General features: G+C 34.4%; 1 protein-coding gene across 1 annotated transcript in view; it reads right to left on the bottom strand.

Annotated features, from left to right (window-relative positions):
- Nucleotides 1–21,204, bottom strand: part of CNTNAP4 (contactin associated protein family member 4) — a 279,240-nt gene that overhangs the window by 38,119 nt on the left and 219,917 nt on the right. The window contains exons 14-15 of the mRNA XM_028841115.2: nucleotides 20,942–21,098; nucleotides 17,466–17,593 (exon numbers count right to left, since the gene is read on the bottom strand). Of these exons, the coding sequence (XP_028696948.2) occupies nucleotides 17,466–17,593; nucleotides 20,942–21,098 (285 nt within the window). The remainder of the gene's footprint in view (nucleotides 1–17,465; nucleotides 17,594–20,941; nucleotides 21,099–21,204) is intronic.

Raw genomic sequence — 21,204 nt, 5'->3', positions numbered from 1 at the left:
TTGTCTAATTACAAACCAACATACAACTTACTCTGTCCAAGCTGACATTCTCATGAAAATACTCTTTTTATTCAAAATTATCTCTTACTTTGCCAATAAGAATGAGGTAGATGAACAGCGGATTAAAAGTGTTCTCAGAATGTTTACAAATGCTCAAAATAGGCAGAAAATGTTGAAAACGTTGGGATATAAATTAGGAGATCTGAAAAAAAATGCAGACTATAAAGTTAATTATAATTTGCTGCCAAAATACCACGTATCTTGACTTTCTCACTCCTTTTTTGGTATCTACAACTTTCCTTTTGAAAAAATATTGTGAACCATATATAGCAAAAAGTATGGAAAATCAAATATAAATGCAACAGCATGAGCTGACAGGAGTGAAATCCGACTGGATACATGTGGTTGATGAGGAGTATAATCAGAGAAACGAACTGCATTGTCTGCTGCCAATAGCAAGTTCTCTGCACATGAAATACAAATATACATCTTTAGTTTTAAGCAACTGCCTCTACACACATTCCCTACACTGGATAAAATTCTATCTAAATTACCTTCCTGGAAGAAAGATGTATTGATTCTCTGAAGTTGGAAAACAGCAATTTCAAAACAACAGTTCGTTATGTTAGCAGAGAACAGATACCAAGCTACAAAGTTAAAAATCACAAACTTGACTTTGCTCATACGTGTTTCTTAAATTTTAATTTACTTTGTATAAATTCTAGACCAAATAATGCTTATATCTATTTTTGTTTGTTTTTCTTGTGGATCTGATTCAAAAGTCAATTCTAAGCTTGTGTGTGGACAATTTTAGAGCTGAATTTATTCAACCAAGAATCTACTTTGAAGCTTTTCCTCCCAGAGTCAAATGAAACCATATATTATCAGAGTCACATCAAGCCTATTCCTTAGGTCCCTTTTACAGCTATTCCTATACTAGACCTTTGGATTTCTAGGAAAAAATAAACACAAGAAAATGTAAAATATCAAGTCAGGGATAACAACACATTTGCATTCTTAGAAGTTCTTAGCTGATCTGTTTTCAGAATGAATTAGATGCCTTTTTGTTTAAATGTTATATATTAAAATAAAAATAAACTTCACATTATGGGATGTTATTAAATCTTATTTTGTCTGATTAGAAAGCGGAGCATTCATAATTACTTAAAGATTTAAATTAGGTAATATTATGATACAACATTTTTTTCATATTATGTCATAACTAACTCAATAAAGCATCATACAGTAGGCTTCAAATAACTGCTTGAAGCAGATGAACAATTCTTTGAATTGCTGCTATCTGTACATGAATGCTTTTATAGCAATGAAACCAATTTATTACTTTAGGCATCTTCAGCACTCTCATATACATAATAATGTCTATTCATTTAGTTAGGAGACCTTATTTTATACATTCACAAAAGGTGGAAAATGAGGTAAGGAAATTTTATTGGGTTAAGAAATTGCTGCTAATTCAAAACAATTATAAAGAAAGCAAAGGCCAATATTTCCATGATCAAATAATGTTAATGGCATGCAGTATCCCAGCCCTTTACACACTGCGCTAAGAGACACCCACCAGAATCTAGGCCACCTGAAAGGAAAGGCAAAGAGGGGGAGGAAACAGAGCTCAGCAGGCAGGCAGCAGCAGGAGCTGCAGGCTTTTGGAAGGGAGCATTCTATGGATTAGATGGTTTAAAATTCCCTAATCTCATGGAGGGAGAGAGGAGAATGATAGTTACCAGAGGCAGGAAATGGCCTACTGGGAAAAGAGGAAAAGAGATTGGGCAATGAATACAAAATTCCAGTTAGATGGAAGGAATAAGCTTCATGTTCAATAGTAGACTAGGGTGATTACAGTTAACAACACTGTTGTGTGTATTTCAAAATAGAAGAAAGGACTCAAATGTTCCCAACTCCCAGAAATAATAAATGCTCAAGGTGATGGATATCCTAAATACCCTGACTGGATCATTACACATTCTATGCATGTAACAAAATATCACACGTACCCCATAAATATGCATAAGTATTATGTATCTATGAAAAATTTAAATAAATAATCACAAAAAAGTTAAAATAAAATAAAATACCCTAAATTACATCGTTGTCAATTCGATTCAATATAAGGCACTAGAGATTTTAGAATAATTTTTTAGGCCAGGCATAGTGGCTCATGCCTGTAATCCCAGCACTTTGCGAGGCCGAGGCGGGCAGATCACTTGAGGTCAGGAGTTCGAGGGCAGTCTGACCAACATGGTAAAACCCTCTTTCTACTAAAAACGCAAAAATTAGCCAGGCATTGTGGCAGACGCCTGTAACTCCAACTACTGAGGAGGCTGAGGCAGGAGAATCACTTGAGCCTGGGAGGCTGAGGTTGCAGTGAGCCAAGATTACGCATCTGCACTCCAGTCTGGATGACAGAATGACACTCTGCATCAAAAAATAATAAATAAATAAAATAATAATTTTCTAGAAACCCTATCTTTTATCTTACCAGAATAAATTATATAAAAGAATAAATCCATATAGTCATTCACATAAAAGAGGAAGATGTACTAAGTATTGAATTTCATACAGAAAGTTAAAAATGAAGTCAATTTAGGAAAATTAACATAGTACTATGCTAGGACTATAAGTACTTTTAAAAATAATTATTTTGCCAAACATTTATAGAATTCCTTTTTGGAAAAAAAAAAAAACAGACTTAGGGACACAAAGTAGATTTGTGGTTTCCTAGGGTTAGGGAGATGGGGTAATTGAGGGACAGCAGTGGCTCAGAAGGGTAACGTTTCTTTTCAGGGTAATGACCATGTTCTAAAATTGGTGTGACCATTGTTACACAACGTAGATATACTAAAAGCCATTGAATAGCACATTTCATATTACTGATAAAATATTCATATTATGAATTTGATATCAATAAAGCTGTTTTAAAAAACCAGTATTTTATGTCCTGAATGCTGAATACCATTCAGGACATAGGCATGGGCAAAGACTTCATGTCTAAAACACCAAAAGCAACGGCAGCAAAAGCCAAAATTGACAAATGGGATCTCATTAAACTAAAGAGCTTCTGCACAGCAAAAGAAACTACCATCAGAGTGAACAGGCAACCTACAGAATGGGAGAAAATTTTTGCAATCTACTCATCTGACAAAGGGCTAATATCCAGAACCTATAAAGAACTCAAACAAATTTACAAGACAAAAACAAACAACCTCATCAAAAAGTGGGCAAAGGATATGAACAGACATTTCTTAAAAGAAGACATTCATACAGCCAACAGACACATGAAAAAATGCTCATCATCACTGGCCATCAGAGAAATGCAAATCAAAACCACAATGAGATACCATCTCACACCAGTTAGAATGGCGATCATTAAAAAGTCAGGAAACAACAGGTGCTGGAGAGGATGTGGAGAAATAGGAACACTTTTACACTGTTGTTGGGATTGTAAACTAGTTCAACCATTATGGAAAACAGTATGGCGATTCCTCAGGGATCTAGAACTAGATGTACCATATGACCCAGCCATCCCATTACTGGGTATATACCCAAAGGATTATAAACGAATTATTTTAAAATAAGCTGAAAAATATAGATTTTAACAGAAATAAAATTCTAAGATTAAATTATATGTTACATTATCAGAACACAATAATCTATGTATTGGTTTCATAATTCACTGGTTCCTCTTTTTAGCACATCTATTATTGTTTCCAAATATTTATGAACCTCAATAGGAATCAATATAAGCAAAATAAAAATGAAGAGAATAAAATCTGGCTGGAGATAATTATAGCTTGTGGTTTGCAAAGCAATACAAAAGAGAACAAATCTGTTCATAGATGTTTCCATAGAGTAAACACCCCCCTACACATGCACATACAACAAGATAGACGTGGCAACTAGAAAGCGAAAATTCCTCTTATGAAGGCAGAGCAGAACTTGTTTTTACAATCAAAAGATCTTACAAACTATCACTGAAGAAGATATTTCTTGTCATTAGTCTTATACTAGTTTTGTGCAAAACTGTTCTGATATTAATAGCAAAGAAATAGACTAGTGTATTTAATTATTCAGACATACACACATAGAATTTTATTTTAGAAGTAACTGGAAGAACAGAATTTTGGAGCAACATCCAATTATTTTTAGTCTAGATGTAAGAGAATATATAAAATAGTAAACGAGATGAGTGACACTTATCTAAATTTGCTACTGCATTATCTCTCAGTCATTCCTATGGAGGTCAGAGTGACAACAAAGAGGTGTGGAGTTGGGCATCAGACGAGACAGCCTTCCAAGCGCGACATCCTTATTCTATTTGAAGTAACCTATTCTGAATTAACAAATGGCAATAATTTAATATAAAAGGAGAACATATTATAAATTCAAGGTAAATCTGGTCAATCCAAGATTGATGTCCTCCATGAACACACATGATCACGCAATAAAATTAGAGTCCAGTTACTCATCTGAGAAGAGGATCAAATTCAGTTATGCAAAAAATATGAGATAGAGTGATTCTGATTTCAGCAAAACAAAATAATTAAGTGCCCAGTCAGAATTTTGAGCTTTTTATTGGCCATTTACTAATAAAAGTGTGATTCCTTTATTTACATCGTTAAAGTCAAAAGTCACTTGATATTCAGAGTATTGTCTTTTTAAAAATTATTTTAACTCAGCAATTAGCTGTAAGTAGAAGAGTACTTAATATCTTCCTGCATTTGCACACTTATAGCCTTTACAGTATAGACATTACTGTTTTTAAGTAGGCACATCTATACATTTGTCTATTACAGCCCATTTGTAATCTGGCATGTTGAATATTTTTCATGTATAGAGAATACTTTTAAATATTAATTAAAGTATTTTATTAGACTAAAATAATTGAAAATAAAAACTAGCAAATTATTCATAATACACTTATTGCCTGATACCTGCATACAGAACTTAATTACACATCCTTATGTGGGATTGTGTATAAACATTGGGTTTTAAAGAACACTACAGGTAAGTACACATCTGCTGTAATATGATGCCAAATATGCACACTAAATGCTCCTCTCCAATCACATTATATTTCCCTCATGCCTTCACTGTCCCATACTCTTAGAGGATTATTTCACACTTCCTCTCCCCAATAATACATCTCATTTCTCATTCGTTAACTTTTCTAGGACTCTCTAATAAAAGAGCAGAAGACAGAAGTGACCTCCTCTAAGCACCCACCACCACACCGGTTCACCTTCCTGCAACATCACCTGTGTTCTGCATTCTCTCCTGTTAGAATGAATTAACTGTCCACAATCCAAGGATTTATTTACTGGATCTCTCTTACTAACACAGACATGCTATTAATTCTCTCATCTCAGAAACCCCAATCTCATGACCATACTTTCTCCTCCATTTACCATTACATATTCCCATGTTTTTCTCCTCCCACTAGTCCTTGAATCTATCTCAGGCTTTTATCCCCAAACACTTGACAAAACAAACCATCACCAAGGTCGCTATAACATCCACATTGCTAAGGCCAATGATCAGTTCTCAGTTTTATCTTACTTAAGCTAACAACATTTAACAGAGTTGATTGTTCTCTCCTCCTTGAAACACGTTCTCCACTTGGAGTCCAGGCTACCCACACTCTTCTTTTCTCATAGGTGATATATTCTCACTCTTCTTTCTTGCTTCCTCTTCACCTCGTCAACTTATCCATACTTAATTGCCCCAAAGCCCTGCTGTTATTTCTCCATCCACAATAATTCCTGCTGTTCTGTCTTATGGCTTTAAATATGCTGAAAACTGACAACTCCATGTCTCTTCTTGAATGTTTAACGACATCTCAACCCTAATGTGTCCTAAAACTGGGCTCTTTATATTTCTCTACAACTCCTTGACCCCAGCAGCAATCTCCCTCATTTCAATTAATGCCAATTCTTTCCCTATAATTGATTAGATCAAACACCTTGGTGTTATTTTAGACTCTTCCTTTCGCAAACTACAATTCATCAGGAAATTTTACTGGTTTCCCTTTCAACTCTACCCATGCCACAACTCTCACCATTGTACCCATGGCTCAAGCTACCATAATTTCTCAGCTGGATTGGTGATATGGTCCCCTAAATGGTTTCCTTGCTTTGAGCTTTCCCTGTTCAATCTCACTAAAACCTAAGTTAGATCATACTACTCCTCTTCTCAGAATTCCCTAATGTTCTCCAATTTCATTCAGATTGAAAATGGATTTTCAAAATCTTTCATGATTTGACCACCAGGTTTCTCTCTGACTTCTACCACTCTCTTTCTTGCCCACTCTGCTCCAAACACTTGGGCCATGTGGCTGCTCCATGAGTATACCATCTACACTCCCATTTCTGTGTGGTTTATCTGGTCTTTCCCTCTGTCTAGAGTACTCTTCCAAAGGTAGACACGTGCCTTGCATTCCTATTTCCTTCAAATCTTTATTCAAATACCACCTTCTTCTTGAGCTTTAAATGACCATCCTATTTAAAATTATGCAACTTCTGTCTCATCTTTATTTTCTTCATAGCTCTTACCAGCTTCTACTGTACCATATATTTCACTTGATTATTGTCTCTCTCTCTCCAAGAGAATATAAGCTCCAAGAATACTGATATTTTTATCTATTTTGTTCATTGTTCTCTTGTTCTTTCCCACAAGTGGAAAGAGGGAAGAAAAGAGGAAAAATAGAGACAAGAGAAGAGGAAGAAGAAGAAGAAGAAGAAGAGAAGGAGGGCATAAAAAGGTGAAATTTAAAAAGATAAACCCAATAAGATAAAGTAAAATATAAACATTAAAATAAAAATGTTATAATGGAGAATTGTCAGGCATAGTGGAGCTAACAAAGTTACATTATTTTATTATCTGTTGAAATGGAATTGATCCTCACTTTTTTTAATGGTTTATATGTAGTCTGCCAAATGGAAGAGAACTCTGTCAAATGAAAGAGAAATTAACCAGATCACTAGTCAATATTTTTTTCCAGTTGAAGAGCCTCACTTCTGCAAAGTTATTTATTGCCTACATGCACCTTTGATTATTTAATGCATTCTGGGCAGCTGTGATTTTTCAGACAGCTGTACTAGTCGATGCAGACAAAATGAAGAAACTAACTTCAGTGACTCAAGAATTTTTTGGAACGAGAAACTTACAGCAATCTTTTCTAACTATGAAGGTTTCAGGGTGCTTTGATTAAACATAAAATTTCAATGTAATGAATTACCTGAAAAGAAATACATATGATAAAATGGGTTGAAAAATTCAAATGCCAAAGAGTTAAGAATACTGCCTTGCTAGACAGACTGAAAGCAGAAATTCAGACCACATTTGCAAAAATGTTAACAACTTAAAAAATATGTATATACCTTTTATCACATTACCTCTATTTCCAAGAAAAAGTAATACCAAATGAACAATATTCAGGTACATTCTTGTTAAATTAGTGACCTTTAAGGATAATTGTTCCTTCAGGTATTCAGACAGAAAAAGCAAGTCACATACAAGGTAAAAAAAAATCAGTATGGCCTCAGGTTCCTTCACAGTATTCAATGGCATAAAATAAAGGAACTCTGTCCATAGATTTCTGAGGGAAAGAGAATGTATCCAGTCTGGTTTATTTGTGAAGTGCTAAGGCAACAGGCAGACACTTTCAAGTTTGAAAGAATTCTGAAAATAAAGCATACAAGAGCCCTTTTGAGAAAATTTTTCAAAAACAAAACCAATATTCATAAAGAAATATAGTCAACCAAAAAGACATTTAGAAAAGCTGTGGAAGGCAAGACGACTGCATTCCTCAGCACAGACAAGTATGAGATAATATATGCAAACTACTGAAGGTAGCATGATACATAAAAATTACACCAGTTCCTAAAGAGGTTAAATGTGGGTTACCATATAACCGAGAAATTCCACTCCTAGGTACACACCGAAGAGAAATAAAGCCTTTATCCACACACACACACACAAAGTATACATGGATGTCCACAGAAGCGTTATCATAATATCCAAAAAGTGGATCCAGCCCAAATGTCCATGAACTGATGAGTGATGAAACAAAATGTGGTATATCCATAGAATGGAATATTATTTGGTCACAAAAAAGAATGAAGTGTTGATGCATTCTACAACATTGATGAACCTCCTGGACGATATGATGCTAAGTAAAAGAAGTCAGTCACAAGAGACCACACATCTTGTATTTTTATCTATATGAAATATCCGGAATATGCAAGTTTGTAGAAAAAAAGTAGGTTACTAGTTGCTTAGGGCTGGGATGGGGAGGGGGTGAAATGGACAGTGTCTGAAAAATGGGAGCAGGTCTACTTTAGGGGTGATGAAAGTGTTCTCAAAATGATGATAGTGATGGTTGCTCAACTCTATGTAGTACATTAAAATGATTAAATATACTACAATTGATTGAATTGTACACTTTTAAAAGAGTGGATTATAGGCTGTGAATTATATCTCCATTAAGCTGTTCCCAATAGACAATATAAAGTTAAAGCACCACAGTTTGTTTTAGAATCCTAACGCAACAAATATTCTCAAGCACATAAAAAATTTAAAAAATGCAACCCTCAAGAATCTTTCTAAAGACAAAAAAAAAAGGTAAAATATCAACTACCTGACAAAAATAAATAAATCAAAATAAAAAGCATTGGAGAATAGAACTAGTGGTTAGTCTTTAAAAGTAACAATATACAAATAATGGCATAACTAGCAAAAACTGGGAAGGGGGAGATAAAAAAGGGGAAAGAAGAAATGAGTGCTAGCTTTTCCATTTCTCTGAGTAGATAAATGCTGTTTATAATTTAAAAATACATTTAATATAAAATGTAGTGACTCTATAATCTTTTAAAATGTTCACAGTCTCTTTTTGTAAGTTTAGCGGGATCCCTTAAATTGAATATACTTTGTTAGATATATAAATTTCAGGAGCCATCTTGGCTTAAATTTGGTGTTTTCTTTCTCAATTTCAATGAGTAAAGTTTTATAAATTCATTTCTCGATCTCTTTTTAAAAATACTTTGTCTAGAGTGGTGATTTTCCACCTGGGGCAATTCTTTACCCAGGGGACATTTGGCAATGTTTGGAGACATTCTTGGTTGTCACATTTGGAGGAAGGATGCTACTGGCATCTCTTGGGTAGGAACCAGGGATATTGCTTAGCTCCAACAATGCACAGGATGGTCCTCAACCATAATGAGGAATTATCCAGCCCAAATGTCAAGAGTGGTGAGACTGGGAAGCCCTGCACTAGAAATATCTACCAACATTTGGAATGATATTCAATTGATATTAATCATTATTTCTGAGTTATGTGATTCTTGGTGACTTTTTTACTTACTTTTTTGGCACTTCTATGTAGCTTTAAAAAGTTATGATTTTGTATCAAGTAAGTCATTAATATTTAAGACAATTAATTAAAGGTATGCATATGTATAAAATTCCCCCAAAATGTTACCATGGTCCTGACAACTATCAGGGTTCCCAGTTCCAAAGTGAAAACCTTTTGAAAGTACTAAAAACAATTTGTATTCCCTCACATTTATGAAGTTTCTTGCATATAAATTATTGGTTGGTAATAAATGTTTTTCCAAGTGAACAAAAAAACAAAGTAAAATAGACCATAAAATAATCTATTTTCCAAGAAGTGGAAATCATTTCAGTTTAATAAAGGCACTGTATTAAGAGTGAAAAGTAAAAAAAAAAAATTAATATTAACTAAAATCATATTCTTATTTGAAAGTACTTTCATTGTTACAACTTCAGGCATATTGATGAGAAATGGCTTAGACGGAACTAGACACTCTTCTACTATGTGATTTTTTATACCAGAATCAATAATTCAATATAGTCTAAACTCCTTTTAGTACAAGTATATATTTACTTATTTAATTGCTCATAGAATCAAAAATGTATTCATATCTCTTACTGATAATTCACAAGCTATGTTTCTTTACATGCATATATTAAATCATTCTCATTATTTCATGAACTGTTATTCATTGATTATCTTTTGTGCAATAGGTAATATATTAGTTATCAGGAACACAAGAATAAATGAACAATGTACCCTGCTCTTCAGGGGCTCAAAAATAATTAAAAGCCAGTATGAGAAACATATCTTTGTAATATACTAAACATGTTTTGAGAATGCAGAATGACTGTGATCTAGAAATCATGATGGAAGAGTTTTAAGCTGAGTGTGAAAGGGTTTGGTAAAAGAATTAGGGAGATTTTGCAGATAAGGGAGAGTGAATGACAAGGACTTGAAGCCAGATGCTATTGTGGTCCAGGAATTCCCTTTGTGTTGCAAGACTCACTGAAGTAGAAGAAAGTTTCTGTAGACGTCTTCTTGCTGTATGTCAAGAAAGCAGGTTTAATTCTCTGTGTGAATGCCTGGGCTTTTAATTTGAAACTCTGTTGCTGGTTCTGAACATACTGCAACTACAGTTAGAACACTTGGGCAGGCCCTATGTCAGCACCATTGGTCCACTTCATACCCAAACCAACTGGTGACCTAGAACTGTGAGTCTCAAACTACCTGTATAGAAAAATGTGCTTTTTTTCCCCTTCTTATTTCAGCCATAAAAAATGAGATTCTGTCATTTGCAACAATATGGATGAAACCAGAGGTCAGTACGTTAAGTGAAACAAGCCAGGCACAGAAAGACAAACATTGCATGTTTTAATTTATTTGTGGGGTCAAAAAAATCAAAAGAATTTAACTCATGGAGACAGAGAGTAGAAGGATGGTTACCAGAGGCTGGGAAGGAGAGTGGGAGGCCAGGAGGAGGTGGGGATGGTTAATGTGTAAAGAAAAACAGAAAGAATAAGACCTTGTATTTGATAGCAAAACATGGTAACTATAGTATAGTATAGTTATATATACATTATATATAATAATAATGTAATTGTACATTTTAAAATAACAAAAATGGTATAATTAGATTATTTGTAACACAAAGGATAAATGCTTAAGGGGGTGAATACCCAATTTTCCATGATGTGATTATTGCACGTTGCATGCCTATGACAAAATGTCTCATGTATCCCCTAAATATATACATCTATTATGTACTCACAACAATTTTACATTTTTAAAATGTAAAATTAAAAATGTAAATTGCTAGAAAAGTGAAATGAGAAAAGTAAAGGTATACAAAATAGTATCTCCAGTCCATTTTTTATTACTCTTCTGTCCAACAGACATAAATTACTCTGTCCAATTGACATAAGTCATTCTGAAAACATACTGTCTATTTTCGTACTAGCCTCCTCACACATTGGTAGCAAAGAATGTGCAGAACAGTACCAGCCTGTGAACCATACTGGCTTGGGGCAGCAGTACATGGAGTGGTCCACGGACCGGCAGTAGCATGTGGAAACCCATTAGCAATTCTCCTACTCAGCCAGGCAAGGTGGCTCATGCCTGTAATCCTAGCACTGTGGGAGGCCAAGGTGGGCAGATCATTTGAGGTCTGGGGTTCAAGACCAGCCTGGCCAATATGGTGAAACCCTGTCTCTACTAAAAACACCAAAATTAACTGGTCATGGTGGCATATGCCTGTAATACCAGCTACTTGGGAGGCTGAGGCAGAATAATCACTTGAACCCAGGAGGCGGAGTTTGCAGTGAGCCGACTGCACTCCAGCCGGGGCAACAGAGGGAGATTCTGTCAAAACACACACACACACACACACACACACACACACACACACACGCACACACACACACGCATGCGCGGAAGGGAAAAGGAAGGGGAAGAGGAAGGGGAAGGAGAGGGAAAAAGGGAAGGAAAGGGAAGGGAGGAAAGCAGGAAGGAACGGAGGGAGAGAAGGGAGGGAGGAAGGGAAGAATGGAGGGAAAGAAAGATTCTCCTACCCACATCCCCTGAATCACAGTCTCTGGGATAAGGAGCAGAAATCCGTGTTACAACAAGCTCTCCAAGTAATTTTTATTCATGCTGAAGTGGAGGAATTGTTGGTCTAAAAGACTCTGGATGGTTCCTCAAAAATAAATATGTTCCCACTGCTCCTGGCAGGCTGATTACATAGGAAATATACAGGTGACTCCTCCTACTAATGACCTTTCTGCCCACTGGTAAACCCAAATGTTTTCCCTTGATTCTTTCCTTTGACTCTTTTTCTGAAGTTTCTAAAGTCAATTTAAGTTAGAAACATACTCAGCATGATTCCAGAAATGTCCTGGAGAATTGGAGAATATCCGTGTTACTGAAATCTTTACTGTTTCATGAATTTGCTTCTACTGGTTGTTTGTTTCTCTGTTTGTTTTGGCGACCCAATTTTGTTCTGTAAGAGACAAGGTCTCACTCTGTTGCTCAGGCAGTAGTACAGTGGTGCAATCATAGCTCACTGCAGCCTGGAGCTCCTGGTCTCAAGCAGTCCTCCCACCTTGACCTCCTATAGCCCTGGGATTATAGGCTTCAGGGACCGCACTCAACCTACAATTTTTAAAATTGAGCAACTATAGCTATGCAAACTGTTATTAACTTTTTTGTTTTGTTTTTCAGTCAGATGTATTGAATAAGACATCACTTATTATTTATTAAAATATATTAATAATTTATGGTAATTCGCATACAGTACAATTCAGCCTTTTTTTGTGTGTAGCTCTAGAAGTTCACAAGGACCTGAAACCATAAAAACACCACCACACTCAAGATATGGAACATTTTTTTCACCTGACAAAGTTTTCTTGTACCCCTGTATAAAATCCCTCTCACCTCGAAGTCCTTGCAGCAGAGATCCTCTTTCTGTTCCTATGGTTTTGACTTTTCCAGAATATCTTAGAAGTTGAATCATTCAAAGCACGTAGGCTTTTTAGTCTGGCTTCTTTCACTTAAGAGTAATGCAGTTGAGAGTCATCTATGTTGTTGCATGTTATCTAGACTGTATTTTTTAATTGTTTAGTAGTATTCCGTGGTGTACTGTGGGTACACCACAGTAAAATGGAATGTGTATCCTTTCACGGCTTGATAAACATTTGAGTGGTTTCCATTTTTAGGGGACTATGGAATAAAGGCAATAATAATAATAACAAAAAACTGACTATATGCATATAGATTTTTCTTTTTTCTTGGATAAAATGCTAACATGGGGATTGCTGGGACATATGGTAAATGTGAGTTTAACATTATAAGAAACCAAATTATTTTCCAAAGCAGTGTGCACCATTTTGCATCTGTAGCGGCAATGTACCAGAGTTCTAGTTGCTCTAAATCCTCAGTAGCACTTGTTATTTTTTTGGTGGTTGTCATTATTACTATTTGTTAAATGTTAACAGTTATATATTGGTATCACACTGCAGTACTAGTTTGCATTCCCCTAATGACTAATGATGCTAAGGATCTTTAATGTGCTTATTTAAATCCATATTTTTTTCTGTGAAGTGTATGTGCAAATCTTTTGCCTATTTGTAAACTGATTTTTCAAATATTATTGCACCATGAGAGAGTTATTTTTATATTCTGGGTATTAGCCTCTGTAAAACATGTATTTCGCAAATATTTTCACCCAGTCTGTAGCTTTTCTTTTCAATTTCCTGACAGTGTCATTTTAAAAGCAGAAGTTTTTTAGTGAAACCCAATTTATTATTATTTTTATTTTATGAATTGTACTTTTAGTGTTGAATCTAAGAAATCTATGCCCAACCCAAGGTCACTAAGATTTTCCCTTGTATTTTCTTAGAGCAGTGTTATAGTTTGTGATTTTAGATTTAAGTTTGTGTTTAATCTTGAGTTAATTTTTTTATCTACTTTGAAGTATGAATTGACACTTTTTTTTCATTCTGGTTTTCTTTTTCATATGGATTTGAATTGTTCCAGATCTGTTTCTTGGAAAATTCTATTCCTTCATTGCTGAGTTTCCTTGGCAGCTTTGTGAAAAGTCAAGCAACCGTGTATACATGGGTCTATTTTTGGGCTCTCTCTTCTATTCCATTCATGCATTTGTCTATTGTAATGTCAATATCCCACTTCCTTGAATATCTGTTAGTTTTATAGTAAGTCTTATAATCTGGTAGTGTATCTCAAATTTTGTTTATATTTTTCAAAACATTTTTGCTATTTAATTTCTTTGCATTTCAATATACATTTAAAGATAAGCTTTCCAATTTCTACTCCCCCCCACAAAAAAAAGATTGCTGGATTTTAATTGGGATTGTTTTCAGTCTATATATAAATTTGGGAAAAATTGACATCTTATCAAATATTTTAATGCATAAATTTTTAAATATAATGTTCTTAATTTTTTCTTAATAATTTGTTATATTTACACCAAAATATTTTATGTTGTTGGTGCCAGTGTAACAATGGTACTTTTAAAATCTCATTTATAATTTTTTTATCATTAGCATATAGAAATATAATTTACTTTTGTATACTGACCTCGAATCCTGTGACTTTGCTAAACTCACTTTTTAAAAACACAAATTATTTGAGATTTTCTACCTAGAATGTCATGTCACCTGTAAATAGACATTTTAATTCATTCATTCTGACCTAAGGTTGGTGCAAAAGCAATTGCAATTTTTGCCACTTCTTTTAATGGCAACCTGATTTGCCATTAAAATCAGGTTGATTAACTTTTGCTGCAACCTAATAAATGCCTTGAATTCCTCTCCTTGACTTATTACATGTGCTAGGACCATCAGTAATAGATTGAATAGGAGTAGGGAGAGCAGAAATTCTTGCCTTTATCCTGAACTTAGAGGGAAAGCAGTTATATCCTTGACTATTCAAAGTATGACATTAGCTATCAGATTTTCACAGATGCCCTTTATACCATTGAGGAAGTTCTCTTACTTCCTAGTTTGCTAGTTGATATCTGATATCAACAATAATAGCAGCAGTAAAATGAAATTGAAAACAAAATGAAAAGAAAGCTTTGAAAAAAGACAACATCAATAAATCAGGGTAACCTCATAACTGGTACTAGTAGTTCTAATAGTCATGTTTTACGTGTCCTGCTTTCTCACAACTTCACCTTCTTTCCTAGAAAAACATGGCTGATCTACATTTTTCAATATCTCTAGTTTGAGAAAATGAAAATATTACTTTTTTCACTCTCACCTTTTTACTTTTCTGTTAAAAAAAAAAAAAGTGTTAATCTCCTGTCTCAATGAATGACACTAATGGCTTTATTCATATCAGAAAGCTGGAAATCATCCCCAAGGCTTTAACTCTCAACTTTATATCTAAATCATATTGAATTTACCTCATAGTTGATCCTCCTTTTAAACCTCCATGCCAATCACCGCCTAGTTCAAGCTCTCATCTTCTCCCTGTCTTATATCAGAGGTCACTTTACTGATCTTTAGATTTATAAATGATCGTCGGGCTTTCAATTGAATCATGAGAATTAAGTTATTTCTCAGTCTTAAATTATTCAATGTGTAGTCCTGATGCTTTCAAAATAATGCCCATGCAGCTTTTCTCTGCTTATAAGGCCTACTGTGCATGATCCTATATCTGTTAGTCCCATATCTGCCCAGTGAGCCTCACTTGGAGATGAAAAAAAAAAAAGTACCTTTGGCATTGTAACTTAAGTGGTACAGATTTCTCATATGGAAAAAAGGAGTATTCGCTGTTCTGAAGACACTGCTCATCTGACTGAGAAAATAAAGAAGAATGTTTCATGCAGAAAACAGTCCTTAGTCCTTAGTCCTTCATGCAGAAAATAACCTCATGTGAAGATGAACCTCAATGCTAAAAATAGATACAGGAGGCAAGAAGACCAATCACTTGATTACTGTTTAATTAATAAGTCAGAGATGAATTAGCAGGTCTCTAAGTACTTGAAACTATTTGTAAATTCTTAGTGCCAATGTAGTAGCTCCCCTCTGTATTCTCATGGTCATGGTAGTTCAATGCTCTAGCTTCTCAACCTCAGTACTATTGACATTTGGGGCCAGATAATTCTTCTTTGTGGAGGGCTGTCTCATGCATTGCAGGATGTTTAGCAGCATCCCTGACCTCTCCCACGACATGCCAGTAGCATCCCACTCCCCAACAATGTGATAACCAAAAATGTCTCCAAACATTGTCAAATGTCCACTGCAGGGCAAGATTGCCTTGGATGGAGAATCACTGCTGTAAGTGGAATGATGTTGTGTGCTTAAAATGATGACAGGAAGTCTGGGAGAAAGAAAGTCTAAGGGAGAGAGTTGGTAGGGACCTCAGTTAAAACACACCTATACACAGGGATTTTGGCTAATGAAATAAGGAAGGCAGAGGAAGCCGGCCTGGGTCCCTGCAGGGTTAAGATCAGAGCAAGCAGTGAAAGGTACATGTGATGTATAGAACAACTTCTCTACAGCCACGAAAAATTGTTACACTTTCCTGGATGCATCTGAAGTTTACAGCCTCATCTCTTTGCACATCATTTTTTTTTCCATGAAATATTCTATGCCATCTTCATGGGGTTGTGTAAGGCTCACTGGTAGAACAGGAAGTAGAGGTGATACATATCAGAGATGGTGAGTAAAATGGTAAACAGTATTTACAATGTATATATAATTTTTATAAGCCAGTATCATCTTTGCTTTTTAACTAAGCAACTTCTGCTCTGTATCTCCATAAATCCACTGAATTGTCAGATTCCCTCTTCTTCTGTTGTGCCCCTAGAATAAAATTTTATTTTAAGCTATGGCATTAATGTAAACAAATATTTCATCTATTTCCATTTTAAGTTCTGAAAATACTAAAAGTATAGATATTTAATGCACTAGTCTCTAACCTAATGCTTTTCAGAGAGGTTAACAATCTATAAATGAATACATATGCTCATTTCATTCCCTGAGAAAAGAAAACACAGATATATAACATATATATATGTATATATAGAACATAAATAGAACTACATTTGACCTTTAAAATTCTGGTTTAAAGTGTTAATGCATTGCATATGCAAAACAACATGTACCACTGGTTTAAAGTAAATGTACACAGATACACACACACACACACACACAGAAAAAAAGTGAGATTTACATTTGAAATATATTTGGGGTTAAAATGACATGATTCCATTGACATTCTAATTTCATCCCAGGCCTAACAGTAGGAAATTCACATGAATTAGTAATAACTGTGTTTAGCATTGAGGCTTTCCTATGTGGATAACAGCAATTAGAAATTCAGGAATGCTGGAATGTACTCATGAACTAATCAGTTGAGATGCCCAGTGGTTTCTTTCTCTTAGAATCTTAGCAAGGTTTGCCATCTTGGCTTTGTACTTCATAGGAGTACTTATTTGTTGACTGACTAAAAGAGTATTTCAGACCTTAGTTAAAAATGCCCACAATAGAAGTCTGATTAATTATTATGTGATGGAAACATGATGCTTAAGTGATGGCACTTTAAGTCATGGTACTTTTCTCAAATATGCTTACAACACATCGTAACCACTTACTGTCTCCCCTGCAGAGTAGAGGCCCCAGTTTATAAGCTGCTTCTGAATGCAGTCGGCCTGTGTCTGTAATCACGATCTTAGTTACTGGAAGATGTTCTTTGTAAGAAAGCAATCCAGTGTCATTGGTCCTAAAAAAACAATAGCAACAAACAAAATTCTTAAGAAATTTTAATAGTCCTTATTGCATTTCAAAACCAAGATGTTCTGAACTAAATTTGCACCCACAAAAGAGTAGGGATCCAGTCACTCACTGGAGCACATAAAAATGGAAAGACATTTTATTTATTATTATTATTTTGAGACAGGGTCTCACTCTGTCTCCCAGGCTGGAGTGCAGTGGCACAATTTTGGCTCACTGCAACCTCCTCTTTCTGGGTTCAATCCATTCTTGTGCCTCAGCCTCCCAAGTAGCTGAGATTACAGATGTATACCACCGCACCCAGCTAACTTTTGTATATTTGGTAGAGTTGGGGTTTTGCAATGTTGGCCAGGCTGGTCTTGAACCCCTGGCCTCAAGTGATACACTTGCCTCAGCCTCCCAAAGTGCTGGGATTACAGGTGTGAGCCACTGTGCCTGGCCACAACTTAATGACATTTTAATGTCTCTTGTAGAAAAATGTAATAGAGAATATAAAATATAGCATATGTTAAAAATAGAACACAGAGATTTTTTAATTCAATGGACAATTTTCTACATTTTTACTGGAATTGGTTAATACATTAACATCTAGTGTAATGATTGATACTGTAGTTTGAGGTCTACCATTTTGCTCTTTCATTTCCCCCATAGGATTTCTTTTCATTTTTTGAAATGTTGTAGCAATTTATTTATTTTATTTTATTTTATTATACTTTAAATTTGGGATACACGTGCAGAACATGTGGGTTTGTCACATAGGTATACACGTGCCATGGTGGTTTGCTGCACCCATCAATCCATCATCTGCATTAGGTATTTCTCCTAATGCTCTCCCTCCCCTAGCCCCCCACTCCTTGACAGGCCCCGATGTGTGATGTTCCCCTCCCTGTGTCCATCTGTTCTCATTGTTCAACTCCCACTTATGAGTGAGAACATGCGGTGTCTGGTTTTCTGTTCCTGTGTTATTTTGCTGAGAACGATGGTTTCCAGCTTCATCCATGTCTCCGCAAAGGACATGAACTCATCCTCTTTTATGGCTGCCCCCCATATGATTTCTTGTACTTCTGTTTTCCTTTACTGCCTCCTCTTGGCTTATTCCATATTTTTTGTATTTCACTTTGTTTTCTCTATTCACTTTTTAGCTATATTTATTATATTTCCATGTTTGCTTTACAGATTACAAAGTAAATTCTTAATTTATCACAGTCTATTTAGACATTATGTTTTTTAACAATGTAAAATGTCAGAAGCTTGCTAAGACATAATTCATTTAATACTGCTCCCTTCCACACATACATTCTTTTTTCTATTGTAATACATTTTAAATCCATATGTTATAAACTTTATAATAAAAATAAAGTGAATTTAATGTTTTAATTAAGAAAATAATTTAAACACTGGCTTTTACATTTACCAACATATTTGCAATTTCCAGTGCTTTTCACTTTTTCTTGAAGATCTGAGTTTTCATCCGTGGTATTTCTCTTTAGCCTGAAGAATTTCTATTAGAATTTGTTGTTTCAGATGCTCTTTTCAACTCTAAAATTTACATTTAGTTCCATATTATAGTTCTCACTTATCTGCTTAAAATACCCTTTGTTTACACATTGTGATTATTTTTACCTTTAAGTCTTCAAATATTTTTATAATAGTTGCTGTAAAGTATCTTTCTGCCAATTCAAACATCAGTAACCCAAGGTTGGTTTGTAATAACTGCTCTTAATTTCTTGACTTTAGATGAAAATGTACTCTTCCTTGAATATTCAGTAAATGTTACAACATGCTAGATATCATGGATACATTGTAAAGATTCTGGATTTTGTTATTCTTTAAAGATTTCATTTTTATTTTTATAGGCAGTTAAATCACAGCCTTATCACAATAAATTGCCATTGCTTGGTTTGATAGTTCATTAGGTGGGGCCTGCGTGAATTTTGCCTAATTTTCAGTGCTATCTCTTATATCTGGGATATAGTCTTTGCCATAAACACATGGGCAGTATCTGCCTACATTTGGTTACTTTCTGCTCATTTCAAGTAGTTGTTTTTAAAACATTTTTTTTTTCCTGGATTTACAACAATTATCTGAGAAGGGTTAGCTCTATGCAAGTTACTTCACCATTAGCAGAATTTAATATGAGAAATTTTACAATCTTATTTTTAAAAGTCATTTTTAATTAGAAATGTGTTATAGAGGCATTGGAGAGTTATTGATGATTAGGTAATTTTTTATAGTTGTTAAGCGTTACTACTAGCATTTTATTTACATTTTAAAATACAGTACTACTTTGTAGGCATTTTTTTTTGTGAAAGTAGTGATAAGAAAAGGGTGCCTTCCAAAAGGAGTAGAAATTTGAAAAAATGAGAGTTTAAGAGAGACAATATTCTTCATAACAAACATGTAACACTAAAAGTGCAATTCTAAAAGAAATACACCCACACACATAACATCATCTTGATGTTTCCCAACTAAATAAATGAAATATTATCTAATTCAAATTATGACCTCAATTAACAGCAGATTTATCACTGTAATCAATGTGCATCCTGTAACAACATCACCCATATTACATCCAGATTGACTAGAACTATTTGTTAAAAGTAAGTCTTCTGTACAGGTCTAGTTGCTTAGCAATGTAACATATACATAGGTTATGCTGAAATGTAAATATAAACGTTTAAAATATTTTCACTTTACAAATAATAAATAAGGGCAGTATACATGCCAACTCTAGTCTCAAATTCTGTCAATGTATTTTTTAAACTTTTCAGATAAAGGACACATGCATAAGCTTCTTTTCTGCTTAGAGGAATATTTGTAATTTGATTTTAAAATTCCTAAAATGTTACAGATTTCTTTTTTCAAAATATAATCCACAGAACATTAGTTCTTTGTAGTATGATTTGTCTTTTTAAAAATATAAAAGAATTGCATGTTAAAATAATTGTAGTAAATTCTAAGTTGATAATTTTAAATGTTTTATAGGTAGATTATTGAAGAAATGTGCTTTGGCTGTAAATATATTTTTAAGATAATAGAATACCTACTTATATATAGTTTTAAAAGGAATAATAATTAATTCCCCATGTAACAGGTATCTCTGTTTGATTATAAAATTAAAATGTACATGACTTATGGTCCATTACAGAAAATAACTCAAAAAGGCATTGACTTAATACTAAGGACTATATTGACTATACCATGTTTCATTAAAACATACCTTTATTTAATTACTTCATTGCACTAACTTGTTCAGTATCTGGCTAGCTATACATACTTTGAGTAATTAATTTTTTAATGAACTTTTTCTTGCATAAAAAAATCATATGGAAATCACCATTCATTCCGGTCAGCATCACAATTGCAGTAATACTGAGAATCAATGCAGTTTCCCTCTAATCCACAAGTACATTTTTGAAGATCAGGCGAAGAACCTCCCCAGTAGGTTTGCGTTTCATTGGTTCTTCCTACCCACCAACTCAGAGGGGTTCCATCTGAAAGACAAACGTGAGAAATGTGACATCTGATTTATGTCCCACCATCTTCTCTCCCAGTATAATTCCTTTTCTTCCAAAATCATTAAAAAGAATAAAAGGAGAG

This window comes from Macaca mulatta, chromosome 20 (assembly GCF_049350105.2).
Source record: "Macaca mulatta isolate MMU2019108-1 chromosome 20, T2T-MMU8v2.0, whole genome shotgun sequence".
Lineage (NCBI taxonomy): Eukaryota > Metazoa > Chordata > Mammalia > Primates > Cercopithecidae > Macaca > Macaca mulatta.
The sequence above is the reverse complement of the archived record's forward strand: the minus strand, read 5'-3'. Positions and strand labels throughout refer to the sequence as shown.